Source organism: Diaphorina citri, unplaced genomic scaffold (genome assembly GCF_000475195.1).
Source record: "Diaphorina citri unplaced genomic scaffold, Diaci psyllid genome assembly version 1.1 scaffold518, whole genome shotgun sequence".
Lineage (NCBI taxonomy): Eukaryota > Metazoa > Arthropoda > Insecta > Hemiptera > Psyllidae > Diaphorina > Diaphorina citri.
The window spans coordinates 92,796-110,992 of record NW_007377952.1 but is presented as its reverse complement, the minus strand read 5'-3'; the positions used below and the strand labels follow the sequence as shown (position 1 = coordinate 110,992).

Here is an 18,197-nt window from a genome sequence, read left to right as displayed (position 1 = left end):
AAAATTAACTTGTGTCCCGTAAAATTTTTTAAAAAAAAAAAAAAAAAAAACTTACTTGGGGAACATCTTCTGCGAGTCAACGCCTCTCAAGTTGAGCACCTGCATGGCAACATTCTGCAGATCGGAATGAGGTGTCAGGGATTGCGTTAGAGGTCCTTCCCACTGCTCTAGACATTCCAGCAGACTCTGTCTATGTTTCATGGACCAAGGTAACGCTATGCTACTCGTGGTAGCTTTCCTGCCTACCGGAGTCAGTAGGGAACAGAGATCGTTCAGTCTTAGTCCTGAGCCTCGGAGACGGTAGGAGAGGGATACAGAGTCCAGAAGAGATGAAATGATAGCGCTTGAGTGGTAGAGAAGTGATGGCTGCAAGACAAATGAACAAGGTTTAATTGAAATTAAAACAAAGGTTTGTTTTAAATGAAGAGACTGTACAAGGATTGCTGGAGCATGCACTGTCTTTTACAAGACCTCTGAATGAAGTTAACCTCCGGATATCCAGTAGGTAGGTTGAGTTCATAATTATTGTAAAAATTTACCATCCATAAAAAAGTAATTAAAGGGAAGGGTGGATAATACCTAACAGATTTTTAATTTAGTTACCAAAAGAAATCAAAATCCCAGTCATATTGAAAACCAACAAAAATTTAATGATGGAACTTGGTGGAGAGGTTTTTGTCATTAGTTGACCTCTTTCTACCAAACAGAATGACTTGAGATATGTATGCTTCCAAAGCCATAGTAATGTGTAACAATAATACTTTTATGTAGTATTGACCCAGGAATGTTGGATTTCTTCCATTAGAGTCATTTGTATTGTGTAGGTATTACTCCCCGCTCCCTATATGCACATCTCTTGCCCTATCCTTTCTTAAATCAATTTCTTTTTTCCTCTCTTGGGTTAAAATAGCATTTTTTGTTTTATATCAAGACTCAAGAAGTCTATAGAGCTTACGGTTGTCCATACTATGTAGGTCCTACAATATCATAGAGACATAGACAAACACAGAGTAGATACAATGCGAGTAATTATGAAATTTTTCTTATTAACTTGGTACGTAAAAACATGTCTTTCTTTTGTAGGTATATCCTAAGGAAATTTTTTTGACTGATATGTATGTATTTAAAGGCATGTTTATGAAATTTTTCTTATTAACTTGGTACGTAAAAACATGTCTTTCTTTTGTAGGTATATCCTAAGGAAATTTTTTTGACTGATATGTTCTGATATGTATATATTTAAAGACATGTGTTTTTAAAGGATATGTTTTTCAAGATTATAGAACTTAAATTCTCTGAAATTGAAGAGTGATTATTTAAAATACGTTACGCATGTTGTGATGTTTGCTATTTAAATTTCATACAGCCTGCGTGAGTACTCAGTTGACGTCTAAATTTTCCGAGAGGCGTATTTTCATCTTACGAATTGAAATAAAATTCTTGTAATGACGCCCAATACGATCATACCTGTAATTTCCCCCTTCTCTTCTTCCAAACAAAACATACCTATTCTAAACTAAGCAACAAAGGTGGTTATCATGTGCCAAATTCAAATCGAATAGTGTATAAACTGTATTAATACTGGTCAATGTTCAGATTTTAATTCAGAGGTCTCGTGACGAAAGCCCCCCATGTCCCTGACCTAAGTTCAGATACAGGAGAAACTGTGGGCATGTTATCTTCCCTCTAGGTGCTATTATTTATTTTGTCTGATGTAGAATAAATTTACCTATCTCTTAGTCCTAATACCTACCTCGGTGGTGTAGTGGTCAAGGCGCTCGCCTGGTAAACAGGAGGGCGTGGGTTCAATCCCAGCCGAGGTATGGAATTTTATTCTCAATATAATTTTGAGAATTTGACCACAATAATTGTAGTAGCCTACTGCTAAAGTAAAGGGACTTTTCAGTCCTATGCGAGCAGTATAAATAAGCACTATTATTATTATTAATATTATGTTGTTAAATTTGATTAGGACAACCACAGTACTCTCAGGGGCATCGAGGATAAATCTTGTTAATCCTATCCGAAAATCTGAATAGGACTGAAAATGACGAGCTATCAGTCTAAAAAAGATCTGTGAACATCACACGACTTTCCTTATCCTATTGAATGATGCTTATTTGAGTGTTCTTTTACCCTAACTTTTACAATATACCGTTTTGTCGCTATAGCTGAAAACCGCCAAAAAAACGGTCGAAATCTGTCCAAAAACGGTCAAAATACCGCCAAGCGCAGCAACCATCTCAACCAAACGTTTTATGTTGCATCCTTGTCACATTTGTAAACTACATACCAAATTTCAAGTCTTTAGCTTATACCGTTCCCGAGATATTGTTAAATTACACCGAAAACCGCCAAAAAGCGGTAAAATGCCGCCAACCGTTGCACCGATCTTAAGCAAAATTTCCGCGCATCCTTGTCACATTTGACAGCTACATACCAAATTTCAAGTCTCTAGCTCTTACCGTTCTCGAGATATTTTGTTTAGACTTAGACAGACAGACACACACACGGACAGTCATCAGTTCACTTTTCCACACCTCCCCACCTTGCAGATAACAGTCAAATGGTTGAGAACTGTTTTCATGTTGATACTCTTGAATAAGATTGAAACTTTTTGGATGATACCTTGTGCGCATGAAGTCTGACCAATACTTGACACTTTCTTCAAGTTGATAATTCTTGCAGTCTAGAAAAGAAAGGAGGGGGAAATCAAATTTTAGATATTGATTCAGTTCATTAGAAAAATGTCAAAAAGATAGTTCTCTATACTTGTTTCTCTTTTTTTTTCCAAGGTGCAAAAAAGAAAGAAAGAAAAAATCCTCTTCTTAACAAAGAAGTGATGGTAAAATATTTTCATCTCCCTGGTGTACCTATGTCACACCCCCACAGGTGCATGGAGGCCCTAAGCACTTAAGGTGATTATTGAGATATTGGAAAAATCCTACAATGCTGCAGTGAGCACCAAAGTTGTGACATAATAACACAAAGAAACTGCATTTACATTAATTTACATTTTTTACAAAACTTAACTATGAAGTAATTTAATCCCTGTATAAAAAAACATACCTAAACATACTTTAGACTAGGAAACATGGAATTTTGGGAAAGTCAAGCATATTGTTTGTTTTATTTTTTTTATTTTTGTTTATATAATATTGATTACATAGATATCATTATTACATCATATATCATATCTACATGAACTCAATAAACATACCTAAACATACTTTAGACTAGGAAACATGGAATTTTGGGAAAGTCAAGCATATTGTTTGTTTTATTTTTTTATTTTTGTTTATATAAATATTGATTACATAGATATCATTATTACATCATATATCATATCTACAATGATATTGAAAATTTACATGAGCATAGGTACTATAAGAGAATGAAACTGAAATTATATTTAATGAACTCCCCATCCGTGGCACAAGCTCCGGCTTTTACGGATGGGTATACCATTTGTTAACAATTTATTTTGATGAGAGATTTGTTCTGAAAAACCAATAAATGGAAACTTATAAAATAAAAATAAATGATTGATCCCGTGACTGGCTGTTGCGGGGCCCACTCAGCCTCGTGAGGAAAATGAGTAGCTATGACATGTAAATGCGCTCGACCGGTGCCAGCATGGTAGGTAAACATTGGTTGTTAGGATTATTGAGATACTTATTGGGAAAAATCCTACAATGCTACAGTGAGCACCAAAGTTGTGACATAATAACACAAAGAAATTGCATTTACATTTACATGTGAGATCATTGTGGTGGCCAAAGGAACCAGTGAGAGTTGATCCTTTTTAAATAATCTAAATTCCTCCTTTGTCTACATATGTATTTTCTCACATTAATTTTTATAAATACTGTCTTAAAGTCGTGTAATGTTCACTCCAGATTATTTTTCTGGTCCCCGTCATTGTAAGTTGGATGATGAGGTGGGTAGTTTACTTTTATATTTCTGTGTGGTAAAAAAAAAAGTCCAAACATACATTTCTGAGGAAATTGGCGATACTAATAATGAGGAAGCACTCAATAACAATAATCAAACTTCAAAAGCTCATGGTGTCCTTCTGTCACAACACATTGCTTTCCCTTAACCCGTGATTTAAAATCTCGTGATGTCTGAGGTCTCCCACCACCAACCAGGTGATGAAATTATTATTACCCAGGGCTAATATTGAATCATGTGAGAATTGGAAGGTTGACCCGAAATATAAAATACGTCGAATGTCTTTAATATGGTAGGGGGGAAAATCTCTTATTTACTTAAGCAGGTTTAGAACCATTTGGGTAATTCTATTCTCAAACTTTGATTACTTTTAGAGCCTTCAAACATTCTTTTGATATGTCTGAGTACTTTGAATGAATTAATAAATTGCGTAATATTAAGGACTCCACACTAAAAGTTGCGTCGCGTCTTTATAAATTTTATTGGCAATTTCATTGAAAATAAACTATACCTACTTACCTACAATTTGTTAATGGCAATTATTTGCAAATGATTGAAATAGTGGAACATAAATTGAAATGAAGGCCATCCGCGATTTAAAATCACGTGATGTCTGAGGTCTCCCACCACCAACCAGGTGATGAAATTATTATTACCCAGGGCTAATATTGAATCATGTGAGAATTGGAAGGTTGACCCGAAATATAAAATACGTCGAATGTCTTTATTATGGTAAGGGGGAAAATCTCTTATTAACTAAACTTAAGCAGATTTAGAACTATTTGGGTAATTTTATTCTCAAACTTTGATTACCTACTTTTAGAACCTTCAAACATTCTTTTGATTTGTCTGAGTACTTTGAATTAATAGGTTGCGTAATATTAAGGACTCCACACTAAAAGTTGCGTCGCGTCGTTGTAAATTTTATTGGCAATTTCATTGGAAATAAACTGTACCTACTTACCTACAATTTGTTAATGGCAATTATTTGCAAATGATTGAAATAGTGGAACATAAATGGAAATGAAGGCCATCTGACAATTAAAATGAGCTGTCAGGTGTGGTCAGAAAATAGTTCCTACACAAGCCAGAACAAAAGACCAGGACTGGACGAAGAACACTAAAATCTAAAATATTGGTTCCATAAAAATCCAAACTCACAGAATTAACATAATCAAATAATCACACATGTAATAAAGGAAATTCCAGTTCCTCTGTATTTAACAAACTCAATCCAATTCCAAGGACAAGCAATGGATACAAAGGTAATAAAATTAGGTCACTGTCCTTATAATCTGGAGACATTTCCCCCAAAGATCCATTAGTTTCTAAGCGTGTGGCGTAGACTCTTCTCTGAGCTACATGGGTATCGGTAGTTTTATTATGATGAAACTTCGGGGCCCTTGAACTGGAACCAAACGTGGATATGATTATGTTACTTACACCATAAAGTACAGGGTGGCACAACCACTTGACTATATGGATTTAAGAGGAAAACATGGAGACGAGTAAAAACAAGGAAGAGCTTTGGAATAAGAAACAACTTTTTTTTTCATATTAAGGGCTCAAATAGAAAACACCCGATATAAGGGAGTAAAACCTTCCAGTACCCAGCGAGATTCAGAATCGGATAAGATAATTTTATTATGTCAAGTTTAATTCAATTTGTCAATTTACAGATTCGACTAGCATTAGAAAGCTCCATTATGAAAAATCAGTAGACCTTTTGCGTCCTATCATGTCTGGACTTTTGCGTCGCATCTAGAAAGCTCCATTAAGGCGTAGGTTCACAAGATGTAGCAACAACAATAGCTCTCAAATATCTCATGATACTGACACCACCATTACCCCACACCTGCATCAAGGAACTCTTAGTGAGATTAATATACGAATATGATATAACTTGACCAATGACCACAACACTCAACATGGTCAACACAGTACATACACACACGAGATCTAACCAAGATCTTCTAGGATTCAAGGTCCGAGACAGCTAATCAACTAGACCTCTAACATATTAACTAGCCACTATTATATGCCACTTGATCTTCAAACAACATACGGAGAGAGTTTCGTCATCACCGGTTTTTTGTTCAAACTTTAGGATCTTGCCGTCACTCGATCGTAGTTTTGCAATTCTCTCTATTTTCAAGTTGAACTTCTACAGCTTCGATTTCAAGTTTAAGTAATCACTTTCAGATTCCTGGAAATTTTCTGGACCGATTGATAGCAGGGTAGTTGTTTGGATATGCATACATATAGTCATCGTCATCACCGGTTTTTTGTTCAAACTTTAGGATCTTGCCGTCACTCGATCGTAGTTTTGCAATTCTCTCTATTTTCAAGTTGAACTCCTACAGCTTCGATTTCAAGTTTAAGTAATCACTTTCAGATTCCTGGAAATTTTCTGGACCGATTGATAGCAGGATAGTTGTTTGGATATACATACATATAGTCGTGTTTACTTAGTTCATACGAGTATTTAATATAGTGGACTGATAAACAATGTCAGAGAGATGTACCTTTAAATTCAGAGCTTTTATTCTAGTTTTTTTTTTCTTCAGATTTCCAGAAGCTTCTAAAACCACTCAGATCTGAACAGAGCGAGAGAGAGAGAGAGAGAGACCAACATGAAATAATACAGTGATATTGTAAAATGGCCTAGTGTCCCAAGTAGATAGTTATGGCTTAAATGTTAAGAGAAAATTGAATATCAAATTGGCATTAAAGGTTTTGTCATTGACACGTGTTTCAGGCGATCAATCATAATGAAAAGGTTGCGGTGCAATTACTTGGAATCATGTGGTCAACTACTAGTCAGCAGTACATTTAAAATTTAAACACATTTTAAATAGAGGCACATCTTATAAGCTTTAAATTTCCTTTGCATTGTAGATTGTAGGGCACTCTGTGCCCTACAATCAATGCAAAGGAAAACGTCATCTCATAATGGTCTACCGTTGTTGAACAGATTTTTTCAATCCACTAGTAAGAAACATTTTTCGGCGTAGTTTTAAAGAAAAGACTAATTTCTGACGTAACACAATCGATCCTTTATAGGTCAGTAGTGGTTGCACAACTGCTTAGCGACTTCCTTTTCATACAGCGAGATTCAGAATCGGATAAGATAATTTTATTATGTCAAGTTTAATTCAATTTGTCAATTTACAGATTCGACTAGCATTAGAAAGCTCCATTATGAAAAATCAGTAGACCTTTTGCGTCCTATCATGTCTGGACTTTTGCGTCGCATCTAGAAAGCTCCATTAAGGCGTAGGTTCACAAGATGTAGCAACAACAATATTGGAGGAGGAAAAAAATGGTTTACAGTTTTGGCATTGAGAATGGTCGATGTCCTATCAAAAACTACTGACCTAATCCAAACACCAAACGGTTTTGAAGTATTTTGACCTCGTAGAATGAAAACAGTTGCTCCGATGAGAAGAAAAAGTTCCACTTAACTGTTGGAGGAGGAAAAAAATGGTTTACAGTTTTGGCATTGAGAATGGTCGATGTCCTATCAAAAACTACTGACCTAATCCAAACACCAAATGGTTTTGAAGTTTTTGAACTCGTAGAATGAAAACAGTTGCTCCGATGAGAAGAAAAAGTTCCACTTAACTATTCCAAAGTTTCTTTTCATTACAGGTGTTTCCAAACGGGTATCTTTTCTCAAAAACGAATAAAACTCACTTTTACAATGTCCTATCATTCAAATACCTTGGACTATTTACATTCTGTAATCTGTAGGTACACATTTGGAATTAAGTACAAACATGTCAACTAGTTTTTGAGACATATGTAGGTATGTATTAAGTTTTTGGTGATTTATTGATTCCAAATCAAGTTCAGAGTGATTTTCTTATGAATCAATCGATAGGTATATGGGTAGTCTTAAAAAAAATCTAATAAAATAGACAATATTGCTAAACTGGCAGTCTAAATGATATTCAACTACATTTTAGGAGTACACTTGTAGAAAAAAAAATCAAAATTTCAACCGGTTTTTAGTGACCATCTCAACATCACGAGACTAAAAGTTACGTCAATGTTCAGATTTTAATTCAGAGGTCTCGTGACGAAAGCCCCCCATGTCCCTGACCTAAGTTCAGATACAGGAGAAACTGTGGGCATGTTATCTTCCCTCTAGGTGCTATTATTTATTTTGTCTGATGTAGAATAAATTTACCTATCTCTTAGTCAAATGAAGGGAAAGTTCACTTCAATATTTAAATTGAAATTCACAAAGTTATGAAGTCTTCCATTGTTAAGGTTTATTTGTATCATGCATTATAAGCTGGAGTTCCACTGAATGTGTATTTAGAGTTTAAGAATTTATATACAAAGGCTCTACTGTAGTAGTCAAGAAGATCGCCTGGTAATCAGGAGGGTATTTAAATTGAAATTCACAAAGTTATGAAGTCTTCCATTGTTAAGGTTTATTTGTATCATGCAATATAAGCTGGAGTTCCACTGAATGTGTATTTATAGTTTAAGAATTTATATACAAAGGCTCTACTGTAGTAGTCAAGAAGATCGCCTGGTAATCAGGAGGGTAGAGGTTCAATCCCAGCTGAGGGATAGAATTTTATCCAAAGCATTATTTGAAAATTTCACCAAAACAATAATACTTCAGGAGGGTATAGGTTCAATCCCAGCTGAGGGATAGAATTTTATCCAAAGCATTATTTGAAAATTTCACCAAAATAATAGTACTTATATGTAGCACTTGTAGCAGCCTATGATGGGGTTAAGTGACTCCTTGGTCCTATTCAAGCATTCTAAATAAGCACTATTATTAAGTTCTTTCATTATACATTCCCTTACATTGTACTCCATGTACGGGAACTTGCGGTAGGTCTCCGTCTGATTCCAGCAATCTGATGAGATGGACAGAGGAGAAAACACGTCTGACAATTCACTCAACGAGGCAAAGAACAGAGCAGTGTTCACATTTCTTAGTTTGAAATTGGACTCGAGTGTTTGTGGTGGAATCACAGGAAACACAAGACAAGACTTTGTAGAGTATTCGTCCTTGAGATGTTGCAGGGAACTGGCACAAAGACCACCAAACCCCCCTGTTGCATCTGACAGAATTTGGAACCCCTGGAACAAAATTGAATTTAGAACTCAGTAAAAAGGGTTACACATACTCAAATTAAGTGGGGCTATTGGAAAGCAAAAAGTGTCACACGTTTTTTTTTTTTTTTACTCTATTTTTTGTAGTATGTACCTGATTAAGTAGGTATCAACATACTTGTAAACAATCACACTCTTCCACAAAGCTTCTAACTTTGTCTGTCCAGTCTTCAGTCATCAGTTCACTTTTCCACACCTCCCCACCTTGCAGATAACAGTCAAATGGTTGAGAACTGTTTTCATGTTGATACTCTTGAATAAGATTGAAACTTTTTGGATGATACCTTGTGCGCATGAAGTCTGACCAATACTTGACACTTTCTTCAAGTTGATAATTCTTGCAGTCTAGAAAAGAAAGGAGGGGGAAATCAAATTTCAGGTATTGATTCAAGGGTGCACTCAGCCTCGTGAGGACAATTGAGCAGCAACCAGTGGCGACATTACCAGTGTAAAAAGATTATTGAAATATGGAAATTGATCGCAAAGGAGGCACTTGGTAATGCTGTGATATCCGCAAAAGTTGTGAAAAAGTTCTGCTTTAACATAAATAATTTGAGATTTGATTGATTGATTATTTATTTTCCACACCTCCCCACCTTGCAGATAACAGTCAAATGGTTGAGAACTGTTTTCATGTTGATACTCTTGAATAAGATTGAAACTTTTCGGATTATACCTTGTGCGCATGAAGTCTGACCAATACTTGACACTTTCTTCAAGTTGATAATTCTTGCAGTCTAGAAAAGAAAGGAGGGGGAAATCAAATTTCAGGTATTGATTCAATTCATTAGAAAAATGTCAAAAAGATAGATCTCTATACTTGTTTCTCTTTTTCTTCCAAGGTGCAAAAAAGAAAGAAAGAAAGAAAGAAAAAAAAATCCTCTTCTTAACAAAGAAGTGGGTAATTCTTGCAGTCTAGAAAAGAAAGGAGGGGGAAATCAAATTTTAGATATTGATTCAGTTCATTAGAAAAATGTCAAAAAGATAGATCTCTATACTTGTTTCTCTTTTTCTTCCAAGGTGCAAAAAAGAAAGAAAGAAAAGAAAAAAAAAATCCTCTTCTTAACAAAGAAGTAATGGTAAAATATTTTCATCTCACTGGTGTACCTATGTCACACCCCCACAGGTGCATGGAGGCCCTAGGCACTTAAGGCCCTAAAAATGAAATTCAACATTTTCTACCTAATTCACGAGCAACCTCTTCATCTCCATAGTCAAGCTTCTTCAAATCTTTCTGGAAATCGTTTGTATTTTGAGTTTCTGGTTGAATGTTAACTTTTTCTACTTTATCCGGGGGCCATGTTGAAATTGAATTAAGAGCATCTGATTCATTGTAACCTGTTTCATACAGGTCATTCACTAAATGTCCCACAGAGCCTTGAAAAAGAGATACATGCTACAGTTTGGTTACATTGGAACACAATTCAGGTAAACCTCAGTGATTACCTGTGTAAATTAGACATCTAGAGTTGATACTTGGCTCAGTAGATAATTATGCAGAAGTCACGTCCGTGGAAAAGAAAAGCTCCTTTTTGTATTTAACCTAACCCTATATTAACACTAATCACTGCTCTAACATTTATAAAAATTGGGTATTTACCCGGGTAAATACCCAGGGTATTTACCCCAAAAATAAGTACCCGGGTATTTACCCATCACTAGTTGTGTGTTGTGTGTTACCGCAATAATTGTTTCGAGTAGACCAGGCTTGTAATTTTCCTGGAACAGTAAAATGTTTTACAAAACATTAATCAAAACCTTTCCTGTGAAAAAGAGATACATGCTACAGTTTGGTTACATTGGAACACAATTCAGGTAAACCTCAGTGATTACCTGTGTAAATTATACATCTAGAGTTGATACTTAGAACAGGGATCACATTGTATATTAGTATTACTCTTGCATTTAACCTAACCCTATAATAACACTGGTCACTGCTTGTTTGTGCCAGTTCCTTTGGTAGCAATATTCCACGGACACGGACGTGACTTCTGCACAAGTACCGAATGTTATCATATTGTATATTAAAGTAGGTAACTAAGTATAGCTGTGGGAACTTTAATAACTTCACACGCCAGTGGCGAATTTTGAATTAATGAAATAGAGTTCAGGAATAGCGATATATTGGGACACGGGACACTTATATTCCAAATACGTAGACATATAATGTATCATTTATTATTTAAAATAGAGAACCGTATTACTCTTCCTTTGAGGAGAGCAGAGTAGGAGAAATCTACAGATTAGGTTTGTCTGGCAGGGGGATGTTAAACAGGAAGTAGACCAGATTAGTCTGGCTGGGGGACTCAAGGAGTATACCAGTCTGAATTTCCCTTGCTAAAGAAATAGCAAAGGTTGAATGCAAAGGGCAACCACTTGTAAAGTTTGTAGCCAAAACCAAATGTCAGCCCTAAGCAATCGCCCTAGTGATGGCTGATTGAGAGACTGACAAAAAACACCAACTCCATCTGTACATGGGAAAAGACAAAAAAGAGGAAGAATAAGAAAAAACTTACATGAGTAGATCATATGTGGTCTCCCCCTCCTACAGATTTAAAATATGTCCTCACCATTCATATGGGAAAAGACAAAAAAGAGGAAGAATAAGAAAAAACTTACATGAGTAGATCATATGTGGTCTTCCCCTCCTACAGATTTAAAATATGTCCTCACCACCCTATAATAACACTGGTCACTGCTTGTTTGTGCCAGTTCCTTTGGTAGCAATATTCCACGGACGTGACTTCTGCACAAGTACCAAACGTTATCATATTGTATATTAATATTACTTACTCTTCCTTTGAGGAGAGCAGAGTAGGAGAAATTTACAGATTAGGTTTGTCTGGCAGGGGGATGTTAAACAGGAAGTAGTCTGGCTGGGGGACTCAAAGAGTATACCAGTCTGAATTTTCCTTGCTAAAGAAATAGCAAAGGTTGAATGCAAAAGGCAACCACTTGTAAAGTTTGTAGCTAAAACCAAATGTCAGCCCTAAGCGATCACCCTAGTGATGGCTGATTGAGAGACTGACAAAAAACACCAACCCCATCTGTACATGGGAAAAGACAAAAAAGAGGAAGAATAAGAAAAAACTTACATGAGTAGATCATATGTGGTCTTCCCCTCCTACAGATTTAAAATATCTATTTATTTTATATTTGTCCCTTCTACAGTGGAGTTCAAAGACAAATACCAAATGATTTTCCAAATAGCTCAGATGTTATGACTGTACAAGGATTGCTGGAGCATGCACTGTCTTTTACAAGACCTCTGAATGAAGTTAACCTCCGGATATCCAGTAGGTAGGTTGAGTCCATAATTATTGTAAAAATTTAGCATCCATAAAAAAGTAATTAAAGGGAAGGGTGGATAATAACAGATTTTTAATTTAGTTGCTTCCAAATAAGAAGGGCTAAACATATGCACTGTCTTTTACAAGACCTCTGAATGAAGTTAACCTCCGGATATCCAGTAGGTAGGTTGAGTCCATAATTATTGTAAAAATTTACCATCCATAAAAAAGTAATTAAAGGGAAGGGTGGATAATAACAGATTTTTAATTTAGTTGCTTCCAAATAAGAAGGGCTGAACATGATTTTTAATTTAGTTACCAAAAGAAATCAAAATCCCAGTCATATTGAAAACCAACAAAAATGTAATGATGGAACTTGGTGGAGAGGTTTTTGTCATTAGTTGACCTCTTTCTACCAAACAGAATGACTTGAGATATGTATGCTTCCAAAGCCATAGTAATGTGTAACAATAAGTCATATTGAAAACCAACAAAAATTTAATGATGGAACTTGGTGGAGAGGTTTTTGTCATTAGTTGACCTCTTTCTACCAAACAGAATGTCTTGAGATATGTATGCTTCCAAAGCAATAGTAATGTGTAACAATAATACTTTTATGTAGTATTGACCCAGGAATGCTGGATTTCTTCCATTAGAGTCATTTGTATTGTGTAGGTATTACTCCCCCCTCCCTATGGACATCTCTTGCCCTATCCTTTCTTAAATCAACTTCTTTTTTCCTCTCTTGGGTTAAAATAGCATTTTTTGTTTTATATTTTCTTTTCAGGACAGATGCAGGAGTACATGCCTTTAAGTCTACAGCTGATGTGGATCTAGAATACAGATATGAACATCAACACAATCCTTATTCCATATGCAAAGTTGTAAATAACTTTTTCAAGCAGTCTGATTTGGATATAAGGTAATTTTGATCAAGTGTGGGGGAAAAAAGTAGGCCAAGATCAGTTAGATACAAAATTTAATTTGGAAACATTGTTTAACAATTTGTAATATTTGTTCTACCATTTTTTTATGCTGTCTACATTAAACAAAAGGAGCCTGTTTCACAAAGACAATCCTTATTCCATATGCAAAGTTGTAAATAACTTTTTCAAGCAGTCTGATTTGGATATAAGGTAATTTTGATCAAGTGTGGGGGGGGGAAAAAAGTAGGCCAAGATCAGTTAAGTAGATACAAAATTTAATTTGGAAAGATTGTTTAATAATTTGTTCTACCATTTTTTTATGCTGTCTACATTAAACAAAAGGAGCCTGTTTCACAAAGTTGAGGTTGCCTAGCTGATAATAAAATTTTCATTGTATTTATTTCCAGGTTACACGACAATCCTTATTCCATATGCAAAGTTGTAAATAACTTTTTCAAGCAGTCTGATTTGGATATAAGGTAATTTTGATCAAGTGTGGGGGGAAAAAGTAGGCCAAGATCAGTTAGATACAAAATTTAATTTGGAAACATTCTTTAACAATTTGTAATATTTGTTCTACCATTTTTTTTTATGTTGTCTACATTAAACAAAAGGAGCCTGTTTCACAAAGGTTGAGGTTGCCTAGCTGATGATAAAATTTTCATTGTATTTATTTCCAGGTTACACAATCTGATTCATGTCCCCAACAATTTCTCAGCTAGGTTTCAGGCACAGTGGAGAAAGTATATCTACAGGGTGGCTGTCATTAGGGAACCCAAGTACCAGGGGTCTTCACATAACTTCTTCATTCCTATGACTGAGCATAATAGATGCAATGTATTGTTGTAAGTATGCACTATGAAGTATCTAATGTTAATATGATTAACGTAGATTTGTCTGCACACTGTTTAGAATCGTGAAATTTTTAGTTATTCTTACTCCTTATGCATCCATGATTCCAATAATCACATTAGAAAAATTCTGTCTGTATGTCTGTCTGTTACTCTGATAGACCTTTTATTGTCCTCTTTTCACAGGAAAACTACAATGCAGTGAGCACCAAAACTCGTGACACAAATAATGAAATGTTTACTCTTCTTCCCTTGATAGAAATCATCCATTTGTCGGCATAGATGCTGCCAATTTAAATTGAAATTCACAAAGTTATGAAGTCTTCCATTGTTAAGGTTTATTTGTATCATGCAATATAAGCTGGAGTTCCACTGAATGCGTATTTACAGTTTAAGAATTTATATACAAAGGCTCTACTGTAGTAGTCAAGAAGATCGCCTGGTAATCAGGAGGGTATAGGTTCAATCCCAGCTGAGGGATAGAATTTTATCCAAAGCATTATTTGAAAATTTCACCAAAATAATAGTACTTATGTAGCACTTGTAGCAGCCTATAATGGGGTTAAGTGACTCCTTGGTCCTATTCAAGCATTCTAAATAAGCACTATTATTAAGTTCTTTCATTATACATTCCCTGATGCTGCCAAGGAATGTGGCAAAATGGTTGAGGGTACTCATGACTTTGCAACGTTCATGTCCAAATGTAAGCTGACCGAAGTACCTCCAATTAACACTAAAAGAACGATAAACTCATTTGACATATCTCCAGGAAGATCATTCTTTGGGACAGAGTGGGATTAAAAAAAATCATGGGATTCATTTGTTTTTTAAAAAGAAGTTTTATTGGGTCACAATAATTTTATTTTGAACATACAAACATACAAATACCTAGTCTCCAAATCTCGTACGTCTGATACGTCTGAACTAGATCCAGCGTGCTAGTGATTTTAATCCAAATTTTTAGTAAGTAGGTATCATTTTATTAGATACGTTTACCAAGAAGTACTTTTTAACTTCATTTTGTTTCAAAGATTAAAGTAGGTAATAAAAAATAATAATAATAAAAAAAATGTCTCCTTGTGAAATATTATTAATTTATTTAATATTATACCCTTGTGGCTCGCAGCGGGCCGCACAATTTGACCAGGCGGGCCGCCTGCGGCCCGCCAGCTTGACATGCCTGACCTACATATTTAATGTGTTAAACAGGTCAGCGATAGAGGGGAAGGAGCACGTGGTAGCACTGTGATATGCGACAAAAGTGCTGAAAAATTATCGATTGCTCATCATAAAAGCACTGGCGTGTTGAATGTGTGTACCGATAGTCGATTGAAAAGGCAACTGCTAACATGAAATTTGACGTAATATTGATTAGATTATTTCCTCACAGGGAACGCAAACATGTGCAAGTCCCATGATCGGTGCGGCGCAGGAAGTATACACTGTGGACCGTAGTTTATCAGATAATACTGGGAAATCCATCAACTCATCTGGATTTGAGGATCGATCAAGTAGTTGGCACTACTTGGAAATTGAAATATAGAACCCGTCGCCCGTATGGATTATATTTTCTCATCTGACCATAGATACCTGGGAAGAAGACCTCAGAGTCCCTAAAGGTAAGAAATGAACAGTATGTTGGAATATTTTTCGCCCAAGGGTTTGGCAGAGGAACTGTTTTTATGAAGAGGGTTTGACGGACGGGAACTGTCACAGCAAAGGTCTTATCGTCCCGGAATTGAAAAAGAAGAGAAGAAAACAGGGTAGGACAAAGCAGCCATTCAAGAACCGACACTCATATCTGAATTAGAATAAAGTTCGGCTCAGGTTGGAATCGAAAAACTTAAACCTAGCGCTTACAAGGCAAGTCCGCTAACCTCCAACGAACTTACTCTAGCTTACTGGCTATTAAATAGGAGTAATCCGCCTTTTTTTTCTTCAAAGTTGTTGACAGAGGAACTGTAATTGCAAGGGTCTTATCGTCCCAAATCGAAGAGGAAACGAAGACAGGGATAGGAGAAAGTCAGCCGTTCCAAAACGAACATTATCCGTTCAAGGACAAATCACCGCCTTGGGGCGGCCTTTTGCCTCTCGTTGATTTCATCTCTTCTCTCTCATTGCAGACAACATCCGCTATGCTCTGGTGATAGAATCCGTACAAGATGCCAAGAAACTGGAGGTGATTAAACTTTTTCGGGAACTTCACGGCTCCTGTTCAATACTTCAAGCACGAGACATGCTGGCGAATACACCAGTAGCTGTTAGGAAAGATCTCATTCTATTAGAAGCGAAACATTACCAAGGTCTGTTCGAGGAGGCACAGTGCACGACGAGAATAGAAAAGATAGAACTTGATGGTGAAGATCATGAGCATTCTGAAGACAGACTGAAGTCTTCAAATTTAAAATAACAGGGAAGGCTTGAAAAAAAAATCTTTTACATCCATGCCTATCCAAGAACGGAAAAGTCTGGTTAGGAAATTTCCGCCCTGCTCGGGATTCGAACCCAGCTCCTCCGCGTTGAGAGAGAGGAAAGATTAACCAGCGGCGATAGTACGTTGAATAAATACAGACATAGGTACATATTGTTAAAAAAAATCTATGAATACAAAATGAGACCTTTTTTTTTTCTACTGTTGACATAATGGGACTTCTCAGTCTTAGCTGACAGAATGGTATGACGGTTTGAATCACGAAGGCGACAAGATGTCATTCTTATTTCTCGAACTGCATCATATTTCAACACGTTAACAAGAAGCCTAGTCATTTAATTTAAGTTATCCATAGGTACCTGCTGGTTGCTAGGGAAAGTATTGATTAACTGAACGCGTGGGCTTAACATGCCTAGTTGCTTATCATAATGTACGTAACTTTTTGTACCTTAGGTATATTTTTTATGTTTTCTACTTATATTCTACTCTGCACAGTAATGTCTATTCCATAGATGAAAGATAAGTTAATGGAAAAGTTCAAAGTTTCGAAGCTCTATCTAGGTAGAGTTCGGGAGTAGAAATATTTGTCAGCAATACTACTTCAACTTTCTTTCAAGAAATGAAAAAAAAACTAGGATAAGCTACAGGTTTTTATACAGAGTGTTTCATAAGTCGTGCGACAAACTTCAAGAGTGTGTTGATGATGATGATGATGATGATGATGATGATGTCAGCTTTTCGTGCTGTTATTTTACTGGTAATATAAGCACGCAAACTCAAAATGGTTGTTATATGAGTGCAGTTGCAAGTTGCAACCACAGTTGCAAGTTAGTTGCAAGTTTACAAGTTATTTTTGAATTTAAATTCAAATTTCCCGGGTTGCAGGTTGCGCAAAAAATTTTAAGGAGGTAGGAGGAGAGAAGATTATTGAGGTAGGGGAAGAGAAAAGTGGAGCCACCTTTTGAAATTTTGTTGAACCGGGAAAATTTGAAAATTAGTCCCAGATTTCTTGTGAAGTTAAGTTAAGCAACGTTTTGCGTGATTGGTAAATGGATGGGTTGTGTGTTACCGCAATAACTGTTTTGAGTAGACCAGGCTTGTAATTTTCTTGGTCTTTCAGAGTGTGTTCCTAGGACTGACTCAATAGTATTTCACTCTATGGACCCATGTCCGGAAATGCTTCCTCCCCCCACTTGGAGCTATTTAAGTTGCCCCATAAAAATTGACTTTGTCTTTGAAAGTATGGAAATTTTACAGAGTGTGTTCCTAGGACTGACTCAATAGTATTTCACTCTATGGACCCATGTCCGGAAATGCTTCCTCCCCCCACTTGGAGCTATTTATGTTGCCCCATAAAAATTGACTTTGTCTTTGAAAGTATGGAAATTGAAAAAGAGATACATGCTACAGTTTGGTTACATTGGAACACAATTCAGGTAAACCTCAGTGATTACCTGTGTAAATTAGACATCTAGATTTGATACTTGGCTCAGTCACTAATCACTGCTCTTATGGAAATTTTAGTCTAGACGGAAAAAATTGTGGTATTATTTTTAAGGGTGCCTGCATTGACGAAAAAAATATAAAAGCTGCTTTGTTACAG

The 18,197-nt window shown here is 36.0% G+C and overlaps 2 protein-coding genes across 2 annotated transcripts in view; one reads left to right on the top strand and one right to left on the bottom strand.

Annotated features, from left to right (window-relative positions):
- The window catches only part of LOC103509661 (protein misato), a 35,505-nt gene that overhangs the window by 15,714 nt on the left and 1,594 nt on the right, over window positions 1-18,197 (bottom strand). Inside the window, exons 2-6 of the mRNA XM_026823948.1 lie at window positions 10,777-10,815; window positions 10,279-10,492; window positions 9,215-9,441; window positions 8,785-9,063; window positions 56-366 (exon numbers count right to left, since the gene is read on the bottom strand). Of these exons, the coding sequence (XP_026679749.1) occupies window positions 56-366; window positions 8,785-9,063; window positions 9,215-9,441; window positions 10,279-10,492; window positions 10,777-10,815 (1,070 nt within the window). The remainder of the gene's footprint in view (window positions 1-55; window positions 367-8,784; window positions 9,064-9,214; window positions 9,442-10,278; window positions 10,493-10,776; window positions 10,816-18,197) is intronic.
- LOC103509660 (tRNA pseudouridine synthase A-like) lies at window positions 10,680-14,821 on the top strand. Its single transcript, XM_026823951.1, has 6 exons — window positions 10,680-10,911; window positions 12,268-12,396; window positions 13,174-13,308; window positions 13,993-14,157; window positions 14,350-14,444; window positions 14,800-14,821. Exons 1-5 carry the CDS (start codon window positions 10,829-10,831, stop codon window positions 14,366-14,368), a joined length of 531 nt encoding a protein of 176 aa, XP_026679752.1. The 5' UTR covers window positions 10,680-10,828; the 3' UTR covers window positions 14,369-14,444; window positions 14,800-14,821.

Coding starts and splice junctions, on each gene's coding strand:
- LOC103509660 (XM_026823951.1), top strand. CDS start 10,829: ATGTTTTACAAAACATTAATCAAAACCTTTCCTGTGAAAAAGAGATAC. Junction 12,397..13,173: donor AACCTCCGGATATCCAGTAG/GTAGGTTGAGTC, acceptor TTTTCTTTTCAG/GACAGATGCAGGAGTACATG. Junction 13,309..13,992: donor CAGTCTGATTTGGATATAAG/GTAATTTTGATC, acceptor ATTTATTTCCAG/GTTACACAATCTGATTCATG.